Source organism: Poecilia latipinna, unplaced genomic scaffold (genome assembly GCF_001443285.1).
Source record: "Poecilia latipinna isolate Pla-1442-1.1 unplaced genomic scaffold, P_latipinna-1.0 Scaffold2223, whole genome shotgun sequence".
Taxonomy (NCBI): Eukaryota; Metazoa; Chordata; class Actinopteri; order Cyprinodontiformes; family Poeciliidae; genus Poecilia; species Poecilia latipinna.
In genome coordinates, this window is record NW_015114839.1 from 55,247 (window position 1) to 80,671 (window position 25,425).

Below are 25,425 nucleotides of genomic sequence, written 5' to 3' on the forward strand. Positions count from 1 at the left end.
TTCATCCAAAATGTGTCTCTATTGGATTCATTATTCATACCGCTTGAACTTTTCTATGTGTTTTCACATTACAACCACACAGTTCAATATGCAAGTCATGAAGAAGGCACCATGTTCAGATGGAACCAAAATTGACTTGTTTGGCAAATTCTATTACTAGAACATGGTGGTGGCAGCATCATGTTGAGGGAATGCCTTCATTTAGCAGGAACAGGGGAGCTGTTCTGGTCAGAGGTGATGTATTGAGTAGCATGAAGACAGCATCAGTACAAAACAATAACTCAAGAGAGATAAGTACAATACACACCAGACGTTTTGTTTGGGCTTTTATTCATAGACATTTCTGAAAACCATCAGATTCATAATTATGCAACTTTGTTTTTGTCTCACATAAAATCCCAATACAACACATTAGAGTTTGTGGTTGAAAGATGTGAAAACAGTTCAGGGCGTATAAATACTTTTGCAGAAGGTTGAGATTAAAGTCAAGGTTATCTGCTAGCTGCTGGTGAAAAACAAACATCGAACTGGCAGCCCGCTCTGATACGAAGCTGTCAGCTGTTCTCAAGCTTTAAAACGCCTCCTGCTCTCATTCTTTCATTTTCAAACAACTCTTTTTATCAAATGATTACGAAACTTCTCACGCTTACACATGCTCCAGTGCAACATGTCACCCAAACGTGTACAGTTTCATTTTTAGTCATCAATATTTAACACCGCGCTAACCTATAAAGTACAGCACTTAACAAATCCGTTACGTCCTTCTGAATGCCGGCCTGAATCCTGCAGCTGGATCGATACGCTGTGTGGCAGCAGATGAGTAACGGCTAGCTGGTAGCTGGCGTCTTTGGTCGTGCCTGGGCTTCGTGTTGGAAGGGAGGCCGTCAGCCGCCTGGTGCCGCAGTTAATAAAAAATGAATGGAAAGACAAGGGGGTGGAGCCCTCAGCTGTTGCTCTGGCTCTTTAACTCTCACTTCCCTGGCGCCTGCTCCGCTGCTCCCACCGTGCTCAACACAGTGCCGAATCCCTCGGCTGGCACACGCTGCCAGGTTTTATGTAATACAGTTCAACAGCTGTTGGAGCTTTCAGCGCCTACTATAGAAAACACACACTTGAAAATCGTGATTGCTGAGGCCTATTTAAATGGATTCAGGGGGAACCTCTTTGTCGGAGGACATGAGAGACAGTGGTAAGCTGGAAATGGGTCAGTTCTCAGAAATCGTCTCCAGTCGTCATCTGCTGTCAACATAGAGCTTTATAAAGAAATCTGTACACTAGGACTGGAATGATTAATCGGATAGATCATGATTAGTCGGTTATTGAAATAATCGTCCACTGATTTAGTAATCGAATAATTGTTAACTAGAATATACAGACTCATATACCAGCATTTGGTGAAAAAACCCAACATATTCAGAGCAGTAATTAAGCCAAAGCTTTACAAAAATATATACATTTGGCATTTAGGTTTTAGAAAACTCCCTGTAAATACTCCTCAAGTGGCATAGTTTTAGCTTTAGCTGCTATTCTGTGGTGTTGCATTTTAAACAATAAAATGTTTATTATTTAAAAACGGATTTGAATTATTTGTTTATTTGCATCTTTTAAAGGGGCAGTATTATGTGTTTTCCAGGCACATAGTGCCATTTTATAGCACAATCAAGTAATTATGTTACGTCAGTTGTTACAAAAATGCTATTGATATCAAATATGACTTAAAAGAAATTTAACTTTGTAATTTAATGCCTTAAAATTGGGCCTCTGTCTCTTTAAGAAACTTCTGCACTTTTTGAAATTCCGCCTTCAGGAAGTCATCACAACATGGCTCCTCTATTAACCTTTTAAGAATGTTTTTATCAGCGTTTTACTGGGAAGTAGCTCTTATAATGAGCTCAGCTGATGCTCAGTTCCACCAGTTGTTTGCTAATTGCTGCTGGCTAGCCTGAAGGAGCTGAGCGGGGGAGTTGAGGAGAGGGCTGCTATGTGAGGTGAAAGCTCAGAAGCTTGGAAACTGCAGCTCAGAGGAGGAGCTGCTCCTCGAAGGCGGGGCTACGTCCAACCAGGCGTTTTGCACAGCTGAGTGGTTGCTGTTGTGGAAAAAATTATTACCAAGCACTGTTCAGGTAAAAATCACTCAGTCAGGTTTATTTATGAATTGTGCACAACTCAGAGAGCTTGTAGGACAATCAATAATGAAGTAATTCTGGATGGAAAACTCTGCCAGGCAGAGACAACACATAAGTTTTATACCACAGAAGGAATTCAAAACAAATGGGTGAGACAGTCTGGTTCTCATGCAGCTGTGGGAAACAACTTCCAACCTTGTACATGTAACCCAGATAGTTCTTTTGGTGAGAGTCCACAAGCATTTCATATAACATGGTCAGCAGATGTTAACTTATAGTAATTTTCCACCACTTTGCCATGGAGATTAAAGGATTTTTCAAACATGCATGAAAGAATCAAAGCAACACTGCAGGTGTGTTTTTGATGAGGAAACAACATTATAGCGTAATATAAATTTAAAAATAGTTGACTTTTCATAATACTTCCCCTTTAATGTATGACTAATATTGCATAAAAGTGGTTAAAAGAAAAAGCTGTAGAATATGCATATTGTTATTTGATTAAAAGTCAAAAATAATCAATAGATTAATCAATTACTAAAATAATTGTTAGTTGCAGCCCTTGTGTACAGGGTTGCAGAGGACAAAGTGGCGTCCTGGTCCCTTTAAGTCCGGCAATGCCAGACCGGAGCATATGGGAAGCTAATCTTAGCTCCAGTCATGAGAGACAACACTGGCAACCAGCCACGGTGGAGGCCACAGTGGATGCCTGAGGGAGGGCTTTCTTGTTTTCTCTCTGCGCTCTGACAAACTTGTGGTTGGGCTCCAAAGTATTGTTCCTCAAAACATTTCACCTCCACATGTGTCAGCTGACCGAGTTGCCACTGGACCTTGTTGACAGGGGGAAGCATTGCCCAGTTCGATTTGCCATCCAGGTACACGGCGTGCCTGTTTTTGTTTGAAAGCGTTTCGACTCCATCTGTCCCACCTGTTCCCCTCCTGCCTGCGCCGCTGCTCTTTGTCTCACATCCAAGGTTCCCCCTGCGCCGGCTGATCCGTGCACTGCGGCTGTATCCCGCTCCTTCTTTTCATTTCACCCTCAAGCACAAAGAGCGGCCTTCCTAACCCCCCCGCCCCCTCTCCTCCTCTTCTTTTTCTACTCATTAATTATTTTTATTATTTTTTGTAGCTCCACCCCAGCGGGCCACTCCACCTATCACCACCTTTCTGTTTATTTTCCCTACCTCCTCTCACCCTAGCCCCTCCTCTCATTTTCTTTGTGAGGAGAGGTGTAAGGCTTTGAGGAAAGGGGGCGGGGCTTGCCCCAGCTGAGCTGAATCGTGCTGGCTTGCACGTGCCGAATGTCAGCAGATATGACTGCGCACACCTTGAGCGCACACCGTTTTGTGTGGGAGTCTGGGAAGATGTGGGTATCAAAAAAAGGGGGGGCAGGGAAGAGCAAACAGGCAGTTTTATGGTAAAAAATCAACAACAAAGCAGTTATTGTTATAGTAGGGAATCAGAGTAGCATCACTGAAGACTTCATGTTACTGTTATTTTTAACCTGACGTCCCTCCCACCAATGAACCCACTGACCCTCTGTGAACAATCCTTTACTGTGTGTGAGGAAGCCGGCTGAATGCATGGAGAAAAATCACCACAGGACCCGAGACCTTCGCATGCACATGTGAAATGTATATTTTTGTGCGTGTGTGTATGCGCGCGTGCACGGCCACGACAGAAAGATAAAGCGATGTGGGATCAGATGACCTTGATGCTGTTTGACTGCAGGACATTGTGCTTGGGGAGGGGAGTGTACAGAGTCAGAGCAACGGAGGAGGAGAGCGTCAGCTGACAGGAAGAGGGTAGCCCTCCTGACTAATGGTTCTGAGCCGGCATTTAAAGAATCATAAAAAGAAGCACACACACACACACACTCACGCACTCACGCACACACACACACACACACACACACACACACACACACACACACACACACACACACACAAAAATGAATCTAATATTTGAATGACTTTAATAAAAGGAAAAGAACAATTTGTTCTTTATGCTTTTTTTCTTTTCAATTCTCCACCTGCATTTGCAGCGGTGCTGGTAACGTTTCAAAAGCTGCCCTCCGTGAGAGTTTTCGTTTCAGTGCTTAGCTTCGAAGAGAAAGATGAGTCAGGCTTTAGTCATAAACAGCAACTCGCACACACCACTGAGGATGGACTTTTGTTCTCAGTCATCCCTCCTACAACCAGAACCTTTCCTCCGTGCTGCTGAGAAACGCCGAGCCTGAGGCAGAGAAGCGAGAGAGAGAGATGGAGAGAAAGAGGCTGAGACGAGGGCGGGAGACAGCTCATTTGGATGACAGTTTGACTTCTGTGTGAATCGAGGTGATCAATGCAAGATTAGGAGTCTTTATCTCGCTCTTTCCACTCTTTCTCATTCTCAATGCCGGGTTACAGCCAATTCAACGTAAGTGTGTTTTCATTTTCACCTGATAAGTGAAAAAGATCAGTTTAATTTGAGCGTCTTCAGACCGAATGCTTGGTTCTCGTGTGAAGTGAGTGGAGTTGAATCTGTTTAGAAGATGAGACTTCAGGCTGTTTTCAGTTGTAACATCATTAGTCACAAGAGTCTGCTGGTTGAAAACTTAGTCATCTCAACTGTTGCTCTAATGAAATCTAAAGAAAAGTCATCTTGAAGACAAATTCGTATTTGGCTGATGATTTATTTTATTTTTTTTAAGATAATCCGACCTGATTGTAGTAGAGACCAGAAATGTTGAGTAATATGTTTTATGTGAAATGACCCCGTCTTTATGCTGATGTCTGCGAATCGCTTATCAGCGTGTGTGTTGGAAACAAAGTCGTCTCAAAGCAGCTCAGTTCGGGTTATTAAAGTTCATAGCAAACAAAGTCATTTCAGGACAACATGCAGAAACATTTCCAGCTACGATTCTGTTATCTCTTTCCTCTAATTCAGTCCAGTTGTAATTATATCAAGTTAGCAGTGGGATTGTAAAGCAAATATAAAATGCCAGTATCATTAAAAAATGTTGGTTTTTTTAATTCTTTGAAGTAACTTCATTTTCAATATTTTGCTGTAGTTTTACAATCAAAGAAGTATCCACTAGTCTGTCTAGATCTGGGATTTGATTTATGTATATTCCAGATGTGTATAAGCATGAAAAAGGAAATGAGCCTTTGGAATAATATCTGTATTTCCAGACTTCATTATCCAATTGACCATCATTCTCTCCACTTAGAGTATATGTGTATATGTGTCTTCGCTTTTGGTCTGTGGTTATTTAAAGCTTGATATTTCAGAAATATTTATTATTAGTCAATTTTCTTTCTTTTTTTTTTTTGGAACAAAGAAAAAAGACCAGCATACAGAATATCCAAATCTTCTGACTAAAACAGTCAGGAGTCATCTACATGAAATAACATTTTAATTGGTGTGTTTTGTTTGCAAAATTTGAGATTTGAAACCACAAAACATACAGTCAGTCACTTGGTGTGCTCTGCTAGCTCTCCTCTGTTAATTTTTTAACACACCGTCACCTTCCTAAAATAAAGGCTGAAGTCATTATTTGCCAAGTTATTTCTGGAAAAAAAAAATCATCACCTTTTTTTTCCCACCAAATGATAATTTAGGCCAGAAAATGATTTATGCCACTAATTTTAGGAAGGTGACGTAATTTACTCGTTCTTCCTTTAAATGTGCCTCAACATTTTCTGCAAAAAGTTTTTTTTACAGAAAAGTATGGAACAAATTTCCAACCTGGAGATGAACATAGGAAATAACTAGAATCTCATTTTTCCTTTTCTCATTCCTTCATTGTTTTTAGCCACTTTATGCCGAAATCTTTTTCTGTTTCTATTTAAATCTCATAGCGTCACCTTCCTAAAATAATGGCCTACGTCATGTTTTGCCAAAACAATGATTTAGACATAAAAAAATAAAAAATAAAATACTTTGGCCATTATTTTAGGAAAGTGACCGTTCTGTACTGCAGACAGAAAGGGAAAAGATAAAATAGAGACCTAAACAAAAGAAGAGCATCTCAGGGAAAAATAAATTTTCCATTTTTCTAGATGTCTTCAAATTTGGATTGCTAAAGTCTCAGTGAGAAAGTGATTCTTTCCATCACAAATACATCATAGATGCTATATTATTCATCTATATTAAGCAGTTTCTTTGAAATTTCTTTTCGTCCAGCTAAAATCAGTTTCCAAATAAATATTTAGTTTTAACATTACAGTATTTGAGTGTATAAACCCAAAATGCGTTGTTCCCAGGGTTAGAGGGTTATATTTGTAAGAGTTCCAAATATAGTCTCTGGTTCTGCACAGAAATGCTGGCAGAAAATTTATTATTTTTGGACATTCTCAAAATAAATGATACCTTCCTGGGAACGACGCAGCCTCCAGCAGCAGGAAGAACCCGTACGGTGGCTTTACTGAACCGGGGCGATAACCTCCACCCAAAACGCTCTGCATAAGTACAAACATTATATCCTCCACAGTATTTCTTCCAGGTGTCCCCTGAAAGGTTGGATTCCCTGTCTCATTTTTGTTTTCTGCAAGTGACATTTATTGTTTTAATAATCTCCTGAAGTCCAGACATCATCCTGAAAATCTTTACACAGTCCAATTAAAAGTTTGTCCCCATCTGTTTTGGGTTGACTATATAAATGTGCATAAAACATTTCAGAACATTGTTGGGTCTTTTTTTACTTGTGATATGAAGCATTTGCAATGGGATCCCTAATTTTATAGACTGTATTGTCTGCTTGTTGCCCTTTTAATACGTAAGCTTGCATCTTGTTTATGTACTTTAAAATGTCTTAAAAGTCTTTGGGAACTTAATTGTGTAGGAACCTTTCCTCTAGAGCCTTTTGCAGTTGAAGAATGTGTCTATATAATGCCCTAAAACTAACCCTTATCTCTAACCCTATACATAAACATTAACTACATCTGAGCTTTAGATCATAAACGGTCTGTGTTACCTTTGTAACTTACTGGACTGACTAGAAGGGATCTCTGTCAGATTTGTCTGGTGTTTGCTCTCTGCAGCTGTATATTATTGTTACAATCCTCTAACTGCTTATGTTGGGCATTAAAAAGGACAAAGTTATAGTTAGACATTAACTCTGGGTGAGACGATACACCCAGCTCACAAATTAAACACAAGAATGATGTAAGATGTTTACTATATGTTTTTAAAACATTAGAATCCTTTTGTTTTGTTTGTTGTTGTTTTTTTGCTTCACAACTGAGTTTATTTTGAAAGTATGTTTTACTGAATCTCTGCCAACAGAGTTATTCTGTTATGGTTTAATAAGTCTGAATATTTAAACGTTTGAACAGCAGAGGATCAAAAGCGGTCCTGAGTCATCCTTTAGTTCTATATAATAGGGAGCTACTAATCAGATGCCAATTGTAACGTCATTAGCGGCTAATGGTTTTACTCATCAGTGTGTTCACACACTCCCTTTAAATCATTTCTATGTTGTCTGTCAATCTGTCACTAAAACCACGTTCTGATAAGAACCCAAAATGTTCACACTACTGTCGGAGCTTGACACCCAGGATGATCGGCAGCTTTTATAGGAGCTGCAGACTCTTTAGGCCCTTTAGGAGAAATACTTTGATTATGTCCAAGTCTTTAATGTTGCATTCATTTACTATCTGGTTCCTTCCATTCAGTCCAGTTGTAGTTACATCAAGTTAATAGTCAGATTGAAAAGCAAATAAAAAATGCCTGTAGCATTAAAAAAATTATTTTTTGATTCTTTGAAGGAATTTCATTTTCAATATTTTTAGAGTATCTAAAACCATAACAATCAACTTTATTGGTAAGAAATGAAATGCTGCAATCTTTACACTTTAAGCTAATTTATTAACACGCCAACTAAAATTCATAAGAACTTCTAATTTACCTTCAATTTTTGAAGTTTTCTTTGTGTTTGAGTCTTTGTGTTCAACAGATTTATATTAAAATCAACAGATAAGAATCATTTTATGTATGACTTATAAACATATTCTGTTAATATTTCAACAATCAATCCAGAAGATCTATAAATGCAACTACTCAGTATTTTTATTTCCTTTTTCCATTTTTAATTTAATTAGCCATTATATCATCTGTTGTTATTGTCGTGCAATCTCCCTGTTTCCTGTGTATTTTTCTATCTACACATTATGCCCCACCTCCTCCATTTTTTGTTTTTCTGTTTTGTTTATATATTTCATATCCATCTGTTGCAAAATGATCTATTTGGTCATTTTTAATTAAAACTCCTGACATTCCTGGGACACTAAATGTTGTATCGAAATGATGGAAGTACTTCTTTACATTTGTTAAATTGGTATGAAGGCTGCAACAGTTAAAGTGGATTTTTGAGAACATCTGATAAGATTCGACTAGTCCCAATGATAAATGGGACTAATTTCATTTATTTATTTATTTATTTATTTCATTTATTCTAATTTCCAGTCATCATGGAAATAGCTGCAGTTATTCTCAGGATCCACATAATCTTTAAACATTTTCTTTTATATTCATCGCGGTCAAAAGGATTAAATTGAACATCTGTCCTCGTCATATGTGAACAAAGTATTATCACGACATTTCACATTATCTGTTAATGTGGTTCATTTATTCATTGTTTATCTTGTAACATTTTATTGATTATCATTAAATAGGTGGATGGCAGAAAGACAAACGGTACTACAAAGATGATATATTTGTCAATGATAATGTAATATGCAGCCTTACTATCAAGGTCAGTTAAGAAAACTTGTGGTCTGATCACTTTTTCCTGTCAGCACAGCAGAGAAATCCCTTTCCTACTTCAAAGTGAGTTTCAAGTACAAATGCAACAGGCAGTAAAGGGTTGAGCAATTATATGTCTGTAGTTCACAACAACCACCTACATCAGATGAAGTCATATCCTGATACACAGATGCTGGTATACAGCTCCAGTGTCCAGCGGTGCTGGACAGCTGAAGGAGAACAATCTTTTTGTTTGTTGTGTGAGTCTTTCATGATTTTCTGTGGGCTGGTAGAAAACACATTCCTATCTTTGAGACATCACCCTTTATGTTAATATTTTGGTCTGCATTTTTGTCACCAGGCATTGGCAGAGACGGGTTTTCTGGGGTTCATGCTGTTGAAAGTCTTCTAGTGTTACTCGACCACGTGAAGTTCTCTTTTAATGGCTTTCTTATTTGCTTTTGATCTCAGCTGAAGTCCTTTTTTTCCCCCATCCCAATTAAACTGTAAAATAACAAAACGGGAGATAAGAACGCAAGCATTCCCAGACTGAAAAATGGACTTGTTGTTTTCAGTGTGCGCAGCACGATGTGGGCGGAGAGCGTGAGGTTGAGCCTTGAGCTAGAAACGCTGTGTCACCGCAGCTGAGGGAGTGAGCGAGCGAAGCGAGTGAGCACGAACCGGTTGGGTGTACTCAAGTGTCGGTTGGTGTGTGGGCTTGTTGATAGCACGGAAAGGGTTAGTTGAGCCAATATTACTGTTGCCCACCCAGTGGTGGAGGCAACATCCTGGTGAGAAACATCGATGATGAGGTGATTGCGTCATCACTGTCTGTGTTTCCTACCTCTCTTACTCTCTGCTCTCCCTCTTGCTGATTGGTGAATAGCCATCACATGACCCAGCGCTCTACTTCTCCTCTCCCCTTGTCTTTGACAGTTTCGGTTGCGCCGTGTTTCTCTTTTGGTTTGGTGCTCATCTGTGTGCGTTTTATACGAATATGTGAGGCAACAACGGAGGCAGGCGGTGTTCGGTCTAGATCGGGTGCCTCAGAAAATGTCGGAGCTGTAATGCAGTGAGCTGCACCAGGAGGAGAGCAGACTCAGGAAACTGAACAGAAGAACTGAGCGAGAAAGGCATTCGGAGGCTGTTGAAAAAGCACGAGAAAATGAGAAATTTGGGGAGACCAAGAGAGCTGGGGAAAAGCAGAATAAGTGAAGCAGGGATAGACAACTGAAGTTAATCCAGTCATAGCAGAGTGTGGCTGGCTGACACGCTGAGTAATGTAAGAGAAACACCAAGCAGGGGTTCTGAGCGATCTGCTTGGGGAGACAGCTATGTCCCTTCTCTTTCCTCCACCTCGTCTACCTGGTTAAATCGGTTCTCTAAACTCCGGCAGTGTTGGAGAGAGGAGAGGACGACAAGGCCTGTCAGCCAGCAAGCGAGCGAGAGGAAACAGTCTGCTATCACGACGAGGCTGTTAATGATAATGGCAGTGAAGCTAAGGCAGAGCGATATGAGGTGTGTTATTGTAGGCTGGAAGACCGGCGAAGACAGAAGCTTTGGGTTGTCTCTATATGCGAATGCAGTGGGTTGATTAGTGGAGACAGCTATCTTTGTTTGGCTGCAAGCTTACGATCCTGTCTATATGTCCTCTTTCTGCAAAGCTCTTCTTTCTAGTTAGGAAAGTCAAAATTATATCTGACCAGTTTGTCTCTACAGACTTCCCTCCCTGTCTTCCTCCAGAATCATCCTTCTCCCCGACTCGCTGTTGTCAGAGTGTTTTTGAAGGTTTCTTCTCCGTTGCCCAGTGGATTCGCTCTTTTACCTGATTGTACGATTCTCATCGGGTTTCTATTTTCCGCCACCAGCATAGATGGACTAGCTGACCTCATTGAGTTTTGATGCTTGGTCTTAACATCAGATGCTTCAGGAAACCCATGCATCCTTTGGATTGTTGCGGATGGGCCAGCAAGACAACCTGCCCTTTATCTACCAGCCCTCTTGTGCAGGTATCGTCAATTAGTAGGATTTGCTTAAAGCCACAAGTGGGAGACTGAAGAGTTTGCGAGAAAGGGGGATTTGATATGATCGCCGAATGATCAAGACGTTAGCGGCACCTTCTAGTTTCGTTGAAACTAGACGCTCCGACAAGGGATGGAAAAAAATCAGTGAGGAAGAGCGGATGATGTTTGCAGCGCGTATAGAAAATAGTGTTGCTTTTCTTTGCTTCTTTTCCCTTTTGCCTCTTAATTGAGATCATCTGTTCGCTCAGCGGCCACCTCCACCATCGAAAGAAGAGGTGCTCGGACGAAACCAAACTGGTCATTTTTTGGAGCTTTAGCAGATAGATAGACACAGCCTGCAATGTAACGCCATCGAATGCAGCAGAGGAAGCAGCGCTGAAGGGCGTGGATATAGTCAGAGAGAGGTGTTCTCATTGGTAAGCGCTCCTCTGCACCAAGCTGTTTCCTAGGCTGCTGCTACCAGCGACTATCCCCCACTGCTCTCTGTGTTTCTGCTCACTGCACACTCCTCCATTGCATTGTACGTACGTGCCTGCCGCGGCTCAGATAATGGCCTCTCACTAAGCACACACTGACGAGAGAGAGAGGAGAGGAGATGGAGGGGGAGGCAGCACAAGAGGGAGGGAGGTACGGAGGGAGGGAAGCAAAGAGAGGGGAAGGTGGGGGCTGCGAAGAGAAGCCGACTGCATGTGTAGTCAAGTGAGAGAAAGAGGATATTGAAAAAGGGAAGGGAGGAGCAGACATAGATAATGAGAAAGGAAAAAGGACAGAACAGAAAGCTTTGGCTTTAAGACGAGCCAAGAGAATGAGTAACGTGTGTGCCGTGCCGGGGGGAGGTGTGGGTTGCGTGTGTTGCTGGCTGCGTGCGTGCGCGTGACTGCGTGTATGCGTGTTTTGGTGCTCGCCGTGTCTGTGTGCCGCTCAGACGACAAGGAATAAAACAACAACAACAAAAAAAAGGGAATACAACCCTGCAAGGACAGATTGCTTGTGGATCACCGTACCGGCAAGCAAGTCTCATGCCCCTCTCCGTCTCCTCCTCTGGTCTCTTCTCTTTTCCCGGCAGCCCCGTCTGGACACCTCGGACGGCGTAAGTATGCGTTGTGGATCTTCGAGGCTCGCAGCCGGCTTAATTTTGTCAGGGTCTCTGCTTCATGTTCCTGCTCGTCACGCCAGCCGAGGAAGGGGTGGGGGGAAAGCAGGGGGAGGGAGGATGGGGTGGCGTTGTGTATGTGGGATTTAGGTTCAGCTGTCTGCTCAGAAGCTGGACTTAACCCCCTCAGTGCCACAACTAGTATTCTCCAGTGCTTTGTCTCCTCCCTCCATTTTTTTATGAGGAGTCAGTTAAACTGCACTTGTTTCTTTCCCAAACAAACCTGGTAACCCAGTCTGTCTGGTGTACCAGGTTTGACTAGATTTGATCCGGTTGGATGGAAATATATGCGTGCGTGGTACTTTGTGCCATGGGTCAAGTCGGCACAATGGTTTGTGTGTGTTTGCAAGTAAAATAAATGGAGGCATTTAGGAAAGGACGGAGGCTCTCAGCTCTGTCATGGTATAAATATTTTTCACGTGGTCTGTTCAGTCTGTTAAGAAGCACCATAGGTGAAAACTAGAGCAGATGTCAGCACTTTTCAATTAAAAGTCCCTTCAAACACAATTAAAGCTCAGACTATGAGAATTCAGCATGCATTGGATAACATTTGGTGAGGTGTATCCTTTTCTCTAAATCACACTCATTCTAAGCTTCCAACTTAAGAGAAGTAAACCCCCCACAGGTTTTTGTGTGTAACTGAGAAAAACAGGAAAGGAGAGTGTCAGTGTGACTGACAGTGCATGGTTGTGGGATGTTAGACGGTGCAGTGTTGCAGTCAGCCTGTTTCAACACACTGCAGTTCTCATAACTGCCGCACACTACCTCCCCCCGCCCTCCCATCTGATGCCGCTGATAGTACAGACATGGGGCCTCTCACGTATTACATGCCGGCTGTTTGACGCCACCCCTCCACCGACCCAGGAACCCCCCTTACAGAAGGTGGATTCAAAAGACACAAGCACACCGCCTGCCCAGTAATTACCCACTTCAAAGACTCATTTCAATAATATTCAAATGATGGGGAAGCTGAATGTTAGACTCTCTTCTACCTTCATACAGGATGTGGAAGGATGCTAGTGGATTCACTTTGCTCCATATCACTTCACATTGGTATTGAGTGTAAGACCTTCAGTGAGAAGTAGGAGTCTAATTTTTGATTTACGACATGTTTTTTGGCAAAGAACTTTGAACAAGCAAAATCTTTCCTTGCTTTTGATAAAATACACAGTGAACGATTGTCTAGGGTATCTTGGCAGTTTCTAGTGTATTTTAAGAGTGATGATATATGTGTACTGATCAAAGATATGTGGTCAATAAAACAATATTATTTCTAACTTTCTTGTTTATTTGTGTTAGGAGAAACATCTCGCTGTGTGAGACCGAAGTCACTGTAAAACATGGCAATAGCAATTGAAAACAAAGACACGTTTCCATCAGTTTTTTGTGGACAATGCGTATTTTGAGGTTTCTCATTAGAAAAAGTCAAAATAACTTCCTCCATTTTGAAGAACAGTTTTTACACTTGCTTGCGGTGTTTTTTTTAGCTTTTCCAAAACAAAAACAAAAAAGTTAAGTTCTGATGTAGCAAATATTTATCTCACATGACTGATTGCTCAAACGTCTTGTGACAATTAGATGGAAATAGAGTTAATGATTTGGACTTTTGGAATTTTATAATGTATATTTACCACAAAAGAAATGTGTTTAACAGGGAAACTGTCAACATTAGTCAAAAAATATTGATCACATTAAAAATAATCACATACTTAGACAATCAAATCTGATTTATTGAGTTTCCACTAAGACTTCTTCTCTAATGAAATGCGGTACAGAACAAGAATTTTCCAGCAGCAAGAGAGAGAACAATTTCCAGAAGTTTGTTGCCCAACAAGTCGGATGGAGAGATCAACTTACTGTGCTAACAGCAGGTCTTTATAAGCTGATAAAGTTAAAATCTGATCTCTGTACACAGCTATGACAGAACAAGGTGGCTTGGGGGTAAAATGGCTGGTGTCTGCTAAAGTCTGGCTCACTTCAACCTGAAGGAACTATCCACATGCCTCTGGAGAAGATACACATTTCTTTTAAACAACCCAGTAAAACGTAAAGTAGCTAACGTTGAGTGTTCTTCCCACAGTACCAACTTCCACACCATAGAGTGTTTGCTTGCATGACCTGGCAGTACATTAATTCATCGTAGGTTTAAGTTTCCGGCTGGTCTGACACCAGAGCTGTTAAACCTAAAAGTTGATAAGATTTTCCAAAACATTGACTAACACTCCCATCTGTCCCTTCTGCGTTAGTGCTAAAGTAACTAGTAACTCTGCCAGTGTTTCCTTTTCACAAGGGCCACTGAGCATGTTGGAAAACACTGTTTAGACACAACATGAACTCTGTCAATGATTTCTGAATCTAGCCTTGAATTATATTTGTTTGCTGGCTCTCTCGACTTGTAGATAATAATGTAAAATAAGTGAGACTGGGCTGAACACTGCAGGAAACAGATACAAATGAAATACTTTGAAATTTGGAGTTACCAACATGGTGACTTACTGGTTTTCAAATGCAGGGGAAGTTAGATATGTGGCTGTACTGTCAGCTCATGATGAGTCTCACCTGGAAAGACCAGCTGAACCTGCCTGAGCTGTAAAAAGGCTCTGGACCTGTTGTGTGAAAAAAGGAAATGATTTTTCACATCTATTTCTCTTAGTACATATGCACAGAGCAGATCTTTTCCTGGACAATCACTACAGTAGTGAAAAATGAGCGCTACATGAGCAAAGCTCTCAACTATTTATCCTTATAAATGTTTGGGTGTGCTGTGGTGCTGCAGGGGTTAACCCTTTGAATTCCCTCTGCTGTTAAAGGAGGCTTTTCCTAAAACAATCAGGCCCAGTCAAGTTTGACTGATGAAGAGGAGGCCTTCTAGGTCAAGTGATGCAACAACATGTACTTCACCATTTTCACTTTATCTGATTCTCCTAATATTTTTTCTCAGGGCTTTGTTTTAAAGTGAACTTCTTGTCATCCTTACATCCAGTAGGTTGGTAACACCTGAAATTCTGTTTTTTTTTAAATCACTGTTAATTTGTAAGTTGAGGTAACATATTTATTAACAGAGATAATCAAGTGAATGGATAATTGTTCAACGAATGGATAATCCCTTAATGTGACTGTCATGACTGAGTAACAGTAATATTTCAACACAAGGCTGTGCTTGGACAAAATGTTCATCTGTTTTACAGACAACCTGCTGTCTCAGATTGAAAAGTATGTTGGACTGCCATCACTGCTGCTTTGTAACTAATGTGATGATGTTTATATTAAAAGCTCAAAAACTATGCAAAGAAAATTGTATTGTTTATTTTTGTTCTATGTATTATTGTTGATAGGCTAACATCATTGATACCCTGCTAGGTTTAAGTTCAAAACAATCTTTTTATTTTAACAACATGTTTCTTCTTACTAAAGGTAGTATCACTATTTAGGAGGAAAGCAGAGAGAATCCAAACTGATAGAGAATCAGTGGAGGGAGCTAAGTGCCAATACATTTTCCTCAATTTCCTTAATTTTGGGAGATTGGTGATCGGCAGATACAGGAAAAACTGATCATCTACCTCCTGTCAACTTTGTGACTTGTGCACTATAGGGGAGACTAGAAACTAAAAAATTAGGATTAGCTAAAATTGAAATCAGCAGGTTGGTGATCAGTGATCAGCCAGAAAACTGAAATCGGTGTAACCCAGGATAAAACATCAAAAATATCGGTGGAGAATAGTTTGATTTAGAGCTGCACAGTATTTTGAAATGCAATCACCAAAGACTCACTGGATGCAATATTTAGTCAGACATTATAATTTATGTGTCGTGCATTCACTCACTGCATAACCATGATGTATTTGAGCAGTTGACTATAGTTTAACTGGCTTTAATGACCATACATGACCAGATCCATACACATGAGCTTTGATCATAACTGGTATAGTTATTGCAATTACATATTTTTCTAATAAAGTCCAGTCCTAGTTTGATAGCTGTGAGAGTGAGAGTAAGTAAAAGTTTCCTATTGATTCTTAAGACGGGTATAAATAGGTTTTCAAAAATGAATACTTCTTTTACATTGTTGTAGATGCTCATCTCATTTCCTTGCTGAAACAGATCTATTGATTGAATACAGATATTTTTAGTTCTTAATCTGCCAGGGGCACAAATAAATTTGGGCTTAAAATATTTTTCCTATAAATAAAAAATGAGGCAGGTAGTGTCCGTCTAATTTTCAGTCCTCACCGTTTCTCATTGTGTATCTAGCGCCTAACCTCTGCCACAATCAGCAGAGGTTAGGCGCTCCAGCTGCCTGCTTTGCATAACCCAACCGATCTAAAGCACATTGTCCGACTGTGAAACTGTTGTGCTACATGTCAGAGTGTGGACTTGTCTTGTGCCTGATGTAAAACCACTCTATGTTGGATAATTTGGCTCATATTTTATAGTCTTCACTGATCTGATCATGAAGTACTCTGTAATACTGAAAGTATTAAATATGTAAGATCAAGTCAGGGAAAAGCTCCAATGAAACTTTGGATTGATCCTGAAAAAATGGAATTACTCTTTTATTTGGTTGTCTCTCTATAGCTGATGTACAAGATGTTAAAAAAAATGTCATATCCATATTTGTGATATAAACAACTGAACATAATCAGCTCATTACTTCTTATTTGCACCACTTGTTTTGTGAGTGTACAATGTTGCTGTGCGTTGTAGAGCTTTACTTACCACTCTGCACTTTTGTCTTTCAGACTGTTCACAAAGTCACTACAGTGGATGGCCTCACAAACGGAGGCCAGATGGAAATTGGTTCACATGACCGCCTCCAGGAAGGCGCGTTGAGCCTGGATTTGGCCAATGGGGTGAACCCCTACCACAACAATGATGAGGCATCTATGGAAACAGATGAGCAGAGGGCAGGAGGTGTGCCTGAAAGGCAAAGCTGGGTGCCAGGACATAGCAAGGTCAATGAGACCCAACAGCAGCAATCATGCTGGAGCAGCAGTAGTGGTACAACCCCTGGTGAGGGAGTCCACTATGCAGATATAGAAGATGCCCAGAATCTGGTAGCTTTTTCTGCTACGGCTAGCTCTTTGCCTCCTTCTTCCTCTTCATCTTGCCTTGTCCTGCAGCCTAATACAGCCAAGTTATATGAGAAGTTCACCCAAGAGACATGTGCTGATGGTGCTCATTCCAGAGTCTCTGCAGGTGCTCCTGAAACAAGCTGCGAACCTTTGGAAGACCTTGACATCTTACAGACAGCACTGAGACAAGCTAAACATGGGCACAAGCCCCCTAATTGCAACTGTGATGGGCATGGTTGTCCAGACTACCTGGAGTGGTTGGAAAAGAAAATTAAATTAGCAACTAGGAGGGATCAAGGATCTCACAAAATGGGTGATGAGGCCCCACATTTGGAGCAACCCCATTTGCCACATCAACATCAGATGTACCAACAAGTGAATGGTGCCCACCATATGCCCACTTCGTGTTTGCAACAGCAACAGGAAGTTAATCAGTACTCTCACCAAGACCAAGTGCCCTCCTCCAAACCCCCTATTCCTTGCTCCCCCCAGGTGCTCTCCATAGCCAAGGAGAAAAACATCAGTCTTCAGACTGCCCTTGCGATAGATGCACTCACACAGTTATCCAGCCCTCAAACAGTCACTGCTCCAGGTCAGGGTTTCCGAAACAACTTTCATAACCACCAAAGCACACCTAGTTTGATCCCTTCCTCTCTTAACGACAACTCATCATCACGGTCCCAGTCTGTCCCTCCAGGGCTGCATACCAACCAGCAGGGTGCAGCGTCTTACGAACACCATAGACCCCAGTCCCAGGGCCAGCCAGCCCGTGCTTCTCCTCTCCCATCCTCTATCTCTCCATTTCCAGGTCAGGGAAAAGTTCCAGGTTTCAGTCCTAATCCGCAGCAGTGGCGGCAGGGCTCTGACAGAGATCCAGAACAGAGGAATCCATGGATGTTCAGAAAGCCTGAGCCCCATGCTCACTTTGCAACTGTGCCTCCAAATAGCTCAGACCCCATGTCAGAGCTTAAACAGCTGCTCAGTGACACCAAGTTGAAAAATGCTTCTTTTAAGCTTCCACTCACACAGCAGCTTAGCTTGAATCAGAATGGTGGCATCCAGGTCCAGGGCAGAATAAAACAAGAGCCAGACTCTGGTGAGCATTATCATCACACTTCCTCAACTGGACGTTATGAAATGTCTAATGGTCAACAGCAGGGTCAGCATTACCCTGGAAATCCTATGTCTCCTGGCCAAGCAGCCATACGTCACTCCACTCAGGCAGCTCTGCAACATCACCTCCATCACAGGAGGAACCTGTTCTCTACCCACCCACCTGGCTTTGGAGTACCAAGCCCACGTGCACCTATGACTTGTCAAGACTTGAAAAAATGGTGGCCCCAGATGGATGCTGAAGGTTTGTCAATTCTGCCAATCAAACAGGAACCCAAAAGAAGGAAAAACACCCAAGGGTCTCCTGTTATGAAATCAGTGGGTGGAATGGCTATAGGTCCTGCTCTTCCCAAGCCCAAACAGATAATCATCAAGAAGAACAAGCAGAAAGCCTCCATGCCAACCTTCCTCCCTCAGGCTCAAATCGCTATACAAAAACCACCAGTTCACATGATGGACACATCCCCATCCCTGACCAATTCCCAAATATGCCCTCTCAACCCTTTGGCCCTCCTCAGTAACTCCGCTCAGGCTTCTGCAGCAGGTCTCCCTGCCCCAGAACAATCTCAGGTATGCATTTCCAACACCTCTCCAACTCCTTCTTCCACTGTTACAACGGGAAACGCTCCAGCTGTCACGGACCCCTCGTCCACATCTGTGGTTCTTTCAGCCATCTCAAAATCAGAAGAAGCAGGCATCAGTTTAACCTCCACCAACACCAGCAATGCCACACCTGTGACCTCCACAGCTCCATTCAACACCTCGCCGTTGCAGAAACTCATTAACATAGATCCAAAGTACGAAGAGCTGATCCGCCAGTTCGAGGCTGAATTTGGAAACTTAGCCCCAGACACGTCCACAAGTCCGCGCAAGGAGGAGACCACTCCGGCCCCTACACTAGCAAATCAATTCTTGATCAGTCCTCAAGACCTCAGTCTTGCATCATCTAACACCACCCAGTCTGTCTCCTCAGTCCCTACTCCTCAAGCCAACACCACACCTCAATCAGATGATCAGAAAATGGAAGTTAGCAAGAGTGACTCAGATACCCAAAGTGAATTAACAGTTAGTCAGCCTTCCGATGAGGGCCGTCAACATACAAGGCCTGTCAATGTTTCTCAGAACCAGGAGACTATTTTGGACAAGCAGCAGCTGCAGCAAAGAATGTTAGAGGAAGCACTGGGCATGCAAGACTCTCCACTGCCTAAGCGAATTAAAATTGAAGCTTCAGGAGAATTAGCGGTACTATCCACCACATGCTACTCTGAGGAGGGCACACCAGTAAAGGATGGCCTAAATTCCTCACCATCTCTAAAAGGCTTTCTCGACTCCCCCTTGCGCTACCTAGACACCCCTACCAAGAACCTGCTGGATACTCCGATCAAGGACCCGCAGTCAGAGTTCCCAACCTGTACCTGTGTGGGTAAGTGTGTGCACAGATTTTGACAGGTTTCTGTCTGTGGACAGAAACCTTTAAAGTATCGCAGGGGGACATCAAGGTGCGGAGATACATTTAAGTTAGAAATGTAATCTGAAGCTACGGAGAATACATATGTTTGTAGCCACCTTTACTTCTTGGTCTGCATAAGTGATCCCCCTTAACACCAGCACCTGCCTGGATACTTGTTGTCAGAGAATGTGTGTGTTGCTGTGGTTTAAAGCTGTGATCATCCAGACAGTGAGGCACTGAAGGCAGCAGGCAGGAACAATAGCTGTGTTGGCAGAAGGAGCTTTTTGTGGGGGGGCTGGCAGGCAAGCAGATCCAAACCTTTGTTAAACAGAGAGCAGTTCAGTCTCATCCTCTGGTTGGCATCCTGCTTACAGTGTTTCCAAGACTATGTTTCTGTACAGTGGAAACGAATAATGTGAATTAATACTAATATTTGTGTAACAATAAAGTCAGTTTAAGTCAGCTGGGTTTTTAAAATATTGCTGTACAATATTTTGATTCTCAGTAATCATGTCAATGTTAGAGCAGAACCGCAGTTGCAAAAGACTATTTGGATTCTACGTTTTACCATTGGATTTAAAATGCCATACACTGACACTCATCACTCCAATAATACATTTTCCCAGTTGAATACAGTTATTCCAACTCATGATTTCACATTCTGAGAGGTTTTCTTAAAATCATGCAGCCTCTTAATCAGGACAGTAGCCGTAGCTACCGTCTGAATAACTTTGCCATTCAGAAGAGGATTCCCAGGGAAGGTATAAAGAAATTTACAGCATTTTATTGACACTAATCAAAGTTTAAGCGTGTCAGTAGTTTCCTGATCCAGTATCTAATCAGCTCTTTGCAGGATGCAACCACACCAGAATTAAACAGCTTCTAGAGACATAGTTATAGCTTTTAAAACCATAATTTGAGCACACACATGCACCTCTAGTATTTTCACACAAGAATATGGTATGACTCCTCCACTCCCTCACATGAGCCACGCCTTGTTTCCTCCATGTACTGCCAAGAGAATGTGACCTCACTTTGCCTTTTTAACCAGAAACACTCACACATATCTGAAAACTGCACATTGCTCAGATAGTGATCTGATAAAGAATTTACATTTGGACAAAATTATAGAGTTAGCTGCTATGCACTCGGCACACTGGTGAAAGCAAGGCAGTGGTTCCCACATGCAGCACCGTTTCAGAGCGCTCCAGCAAAGTCTGAGGTAGAAGTTCACCTGGATGATCTAGGATCAAACACAGCAGTACATGTCATTCACACTCACACAGTGTAAGCTTCTGCTTTACAAAGTATCAAACAGCAGACCACACCCTACATTCACACACCACTATCTTTGCATGGGGGAGTATATATACATCCTCCTGTGTGTTAGTATGAACTAGATGTTGTAATCATGCGCACACTATTTCAGCCTCAGCTTCAAAGATGATGCCATTGAGTTTTTTTTTTTTTTTTAAGACATACCAGCTGCAGAACAGTAAAGACGGTACACAACTATTTCAGTCATTACAGCTGTGGTAAAAAAAAAGCTCAATTACAGTCAGATTGGTTATGCTTTAATCAAACTGCTCCATTCTATCTCTGGTTGATTGTTGAGGGTTGCTGTCCTGCTGGAAGAGTCTGTCGAAGTTTATTAACAGATTTTCTTTGAGGATTACCCTGTGTTTACCTCCGTCCATCTATTTATCAACTCTAGTCTGTCTATGCTTAGAAATATCACTTTTTTATTTAAAAAAAAAAAAAAAAGTTTTCATACAAAAATATAAAAATATATAACATATTGAAAAGAAATGATAGGAATCTATAAAGCAAAGCACAATGCCCTCTGCTGTTCACAGTAGTGTAAGAAAACTAATTGTTGTCATTTGGGGATATTTTGTTATATTTAAATAGATTTTCTTGTGTTATTAGATATATTTGTGTTTGTGTGTGTAAACCTTACCCTGTACTTTCTCTCTCCCAAGAACATATCCTGGAGAAAGATGAAGGGCCATACTACAATCACCTGGGATCGGGACCTACAGTAGCCTCCATACGAAGTTTGATGGAGATGAGGTGTGCCATTTCTCCCTTTCTACCACTTCCTCCTACATGCATTCGCCTCCCTCTGTCTCTCTCTCTCTCTCTCCTCTTTCCCTCCACCTCCTCTTTCCCTCCACCTCCTCTTGTTTTGTCCCTGGGGAATCCGTGACCCAGAATCTCGTTGGCGGAACGGGAGATATAAGCATCATCAGCATTAGCAAGAAGTGTGTGGCGTACAGCAGCAGAACAGCTGAGCATAAGAACAAGAAGGGAGGAAGGATAGATACTGAATGAAGCGATTATTACATCATTTTGAAACAAACCATGACTTTAGTGTCACATGCACTGTATTCACCTTGTCCTGTTGTTAGGAATAGCATTGTTATTGAACACGGTGGGTCACAGCCTGTTGTCTTGCATCTAAATGATGACACAGTTTAACTTTTCAAAAGGTTAAGGGGTTCATTTCAGCCTTTAACTTTCAGGATCAGGTGGAAGGGGGGGTTTACACCATAGCCCACTCTTTGTTGTTCCAGAAATGACGCAAGATGCACAGACGCCATTGTCCCTGCCTTGACCTTTGACCCACCTCTGAACCAAGCAGGACCATCCCTGTGGTAACGGCCATTAATCCCCAGGCTCTCTCAGCTACTGCAGGGTGACTCCTATTCAGCAGGAGCCCCTTGTCCTCACTGTCACGCCAAATCTACTCAGGGCTGTGGGTTTCACAATGGCAGGTATCCAGCTGGGGGTGGCGTGGGAGTGGGGGACGACCTGATATGAGCTGTGAACGGACATGTGACAGGTTCTGATGAACTGACCCCACCCCAGAACAAACCTCCGACCTCCATTCCTCCTCCTGCGCACCTAACAGGAGAACACCACCCTCCCCCCGGAAACGATACTCAGCTATACTCACTGAAATCAGCACAGTCACGTCTCCATGTGTTAGGCCTTATGCTGGCTGCTGTGCAGAAACCTGTGGGTTCTGGCTAACTCTGCCATTTTTGTATGAATATCTCAGAGTCCTGTGAACACACACTTCACCCCGGCTACTGTAGCAGAGTTCAGTCTTGTTATGGTGGCTGTATGCCTCTACACCACTGTTGTCCAGTTTTCCAGACATGGGAAAAAAACATCAGGGTTTTATTTTCTCACTTCAAATTAAGTTTATTGAAAAAATGTACAGTTATTCATTTGAATAGTTAAATTAAACTAATATGGCTAATATTTTATCCAAATTCATTTTAAAATCCTACTTTGAAAAACTACAGTAAATCTTTAATATTCGTGATGCTCGTGGTAGTGTTTCATTCAGTTCTCTGAACTTCAAAAAGTTCAGAGAAGTGATTGTTGAGTCGCACAAACGTGGATAAGGAAACAAAAGGATAGAAAAGACCCTGAGAACCTGTCTACATGGAGCCACTCTTCAGTTAAACCGTAACAGTTTTGTTGCAATCGGCACTTTTACACGACACCTCTGACTCGAGACTCTCACTCTGGTACTTTTAGAAACCAGTGAAACTTTCCTGTAACACTCACCGCAGAGGTGAGAAGTACTCTGCAGGTGTGAAAGCACATATGCTCAGAACGCACAGCTGTAGGGTTTATTCTACTGGCAGATAACAACAAAAACAACCATGGCTAGCATTGTGCTAACATGACCAGTTCAACACACTTCCTGACTAGGAATATCTGTTGTGATCTGTGTTTCTCTGTGTAGTTATTTTGAGATTTTCTGTCTAGTCCTGTTTTCCCCTGAGTCTCTGTGCTGTCTTGATTGATCCCAGCTGTGTCTCGTTCCTGTGATTACCCTCCCAGTGTATTTAGTCCCACCTGTTGTCAGATCCTGGTCTAACGTCTACTGTCCTCGAATGTCATTTGTCGTTTGTCTGCCTGCCATCACAATCGTACTGTAAAGTCCTGTGTTGGTTAGCTCTCTCTTTCAGTCCTCAGTTTTTCAGTTGCTACCGGTATTAGCTGTGCACTAACTCTCTGCTGTGCCGCCTGTGTTGGACTGTGTTTGAGCTCTCTTATTAAATCATCTTCATCATCATCACCTTCATCTGGGTCTCTGTGTTCATTCTCACCACCACCAACCACACCCCATGACAATATATGTGTTACATGAGCACTACATCAATGGGAATTGGAGATGGGTCACTGTTAACAAAAGATTAACGTCTCGTTCAATGACATATTACAATCACAGTGCCATCTAGTGGCCTGGCATGACAACAGCAGATGACAAATGTGGAACTTTTCCCCAATCAACATCTGAAAAACAGTTTCCAGGCAGCAGTCTCCTGTAAAGATAGCCTAAAATACCCTGGAAGCATAGTACTTGCAAGTTTTAAACTTCCAGGAACTGTGACTACACCATGTGGACATGACAGCAAATGGGAAGCCATCAGTCCCAGAGGTGAGACTTAAGTACACATTCTAAGCCACTCGGGTTGTCAAAAACTCTTGACTGACCACTACAGACTTGCAGCTTGAGTTTTCAGTTTCCCTTCTAAGACTGAAGGGCTCCATGTCTCCACCCCAAGAGCTACCCCGTTACTGAGCCAAAAATAAAATCAGCTCAGATTAGATTACAGCTGTCTGAATGAGCCAAATGAGTGTTTTAAGATTTTGTAGTGGAATTGTGAATAAAAACAGGAATTCTTGGGGACTTTAGATCAGTGGCATTTTTGGAGGAGGAGGAGTGAAGCATACCCCGAATAGAACAGAAAATCTACAGTGAAGCATGGTGGTGAGTCAGTGAAGCTCTGTGGGAGCTTTTCTTCCTGTGTAGTGTTAAGAGATAAGGGAGTTAAGGGTGATGAGTATCTCTGAGGCTGCATTAGTCATTAAAAGTGTGATTTTGTGTTAAATTTAAAGAAACAACCTGTGATATTTGTTGTGTCAAGTTATTTAAGGTGTCCTTGGTTGATATGTTTTGCCAATCTACCTAATTTGTCGTCAGAGTTAAAACACTTTAGATCACATTGTAGACATTCATTCAGCTTTTCTGTTGCTAAAACACATTACCCAAAATTCACTCTTTTTTGAACACTGAACAACACATATTCACCTACTCACATTATCACATCCTTCAATAATCCCCATTGAAGCATTGACTGTAATACAATGTGATAAGCAAAAACTTCTGAAGTGAAATAATATAAAATACATACAAGTAATTTAAAAGGAAATCATTCTGTAAACTGCTTCGATGTACAATTATGTATGATGAACTACCTATCAGATCTGGTGTGGTGACTGAGCTAGCCAATGAGATTCACCCATTGTTTAGAACAGCAAATAAAAAGACAATACAGATTCTTCTTAATTAAACATTTGTCATTTTGAATTTATTTATTTAAAGTATGTTTATTAAATGATACCAGAGGATTGCAGCTTTCCTGTTGATGTCAATTGCTAACATGAGTTTCTGTATTTACTGTAACCACGCAACACAGAACAAGCTAACGTCAGCTTCGTCTATAGCGGTGCCATGTGACATCACATCAGGCATGCTTTCTATTCACTGCTTCTTTGAATCTCATAGTTTTTGTGTCATAAATCATTTCAAGAAAGCATTAGCCTGCCAGATTACTGGTTGGTTCTCCTGTAGGCAAACAACACATTTCATGTTATTTTTCCAACCCATCTAAAAATGTTTCAAACTGTTATTTTAAAGTTACTTTATGTTCGAATAAAAACTGTTTCATACTGA

General features: G+C 41.6%; 1 protein-coding gene across 3 annotated transcripts in view; it reads left to right on the top strand.

The window, feature by feature from the left end:
* The window catches only part of tet3 (tet methylcytosine dioxygenase 3), a 40,250-nt gene that overhangs the window by 3,053 nt on the left and 11,772 nt on the right, over nucleotides 1-25,425 (top strand). Inside the window, exons 1-3 of one of the 3 annotated variants that reach the window (XM_015018048.1) lie at nucleotides 4,147-4,544; nucleotides 16,769-19,637; nucleotides 21,647-21,737. In XM_015018048.1, coding sequence (XP_014873534.1) covers nucleotides 4,521-4,544; nucleotides 16,769-19,637; nucleotides 21,647-21,737 — 2,984 coding nt within the window. In that variant the 5' untranslated portion in view covers nucleotides 4,147-4,520. Of the gene's footprint in view, nucleotides 1-4,146; nucleotides 4,545-9,081; nucleotides 11,967-16,768; nucleotides 19,638-21,646; nucleotides 21,738-25,425 lie in introns of those variants that run through there. The other 2 variants (XM_015018049.1, XM_015018047.1) reach the window with 2 other exon arrangements.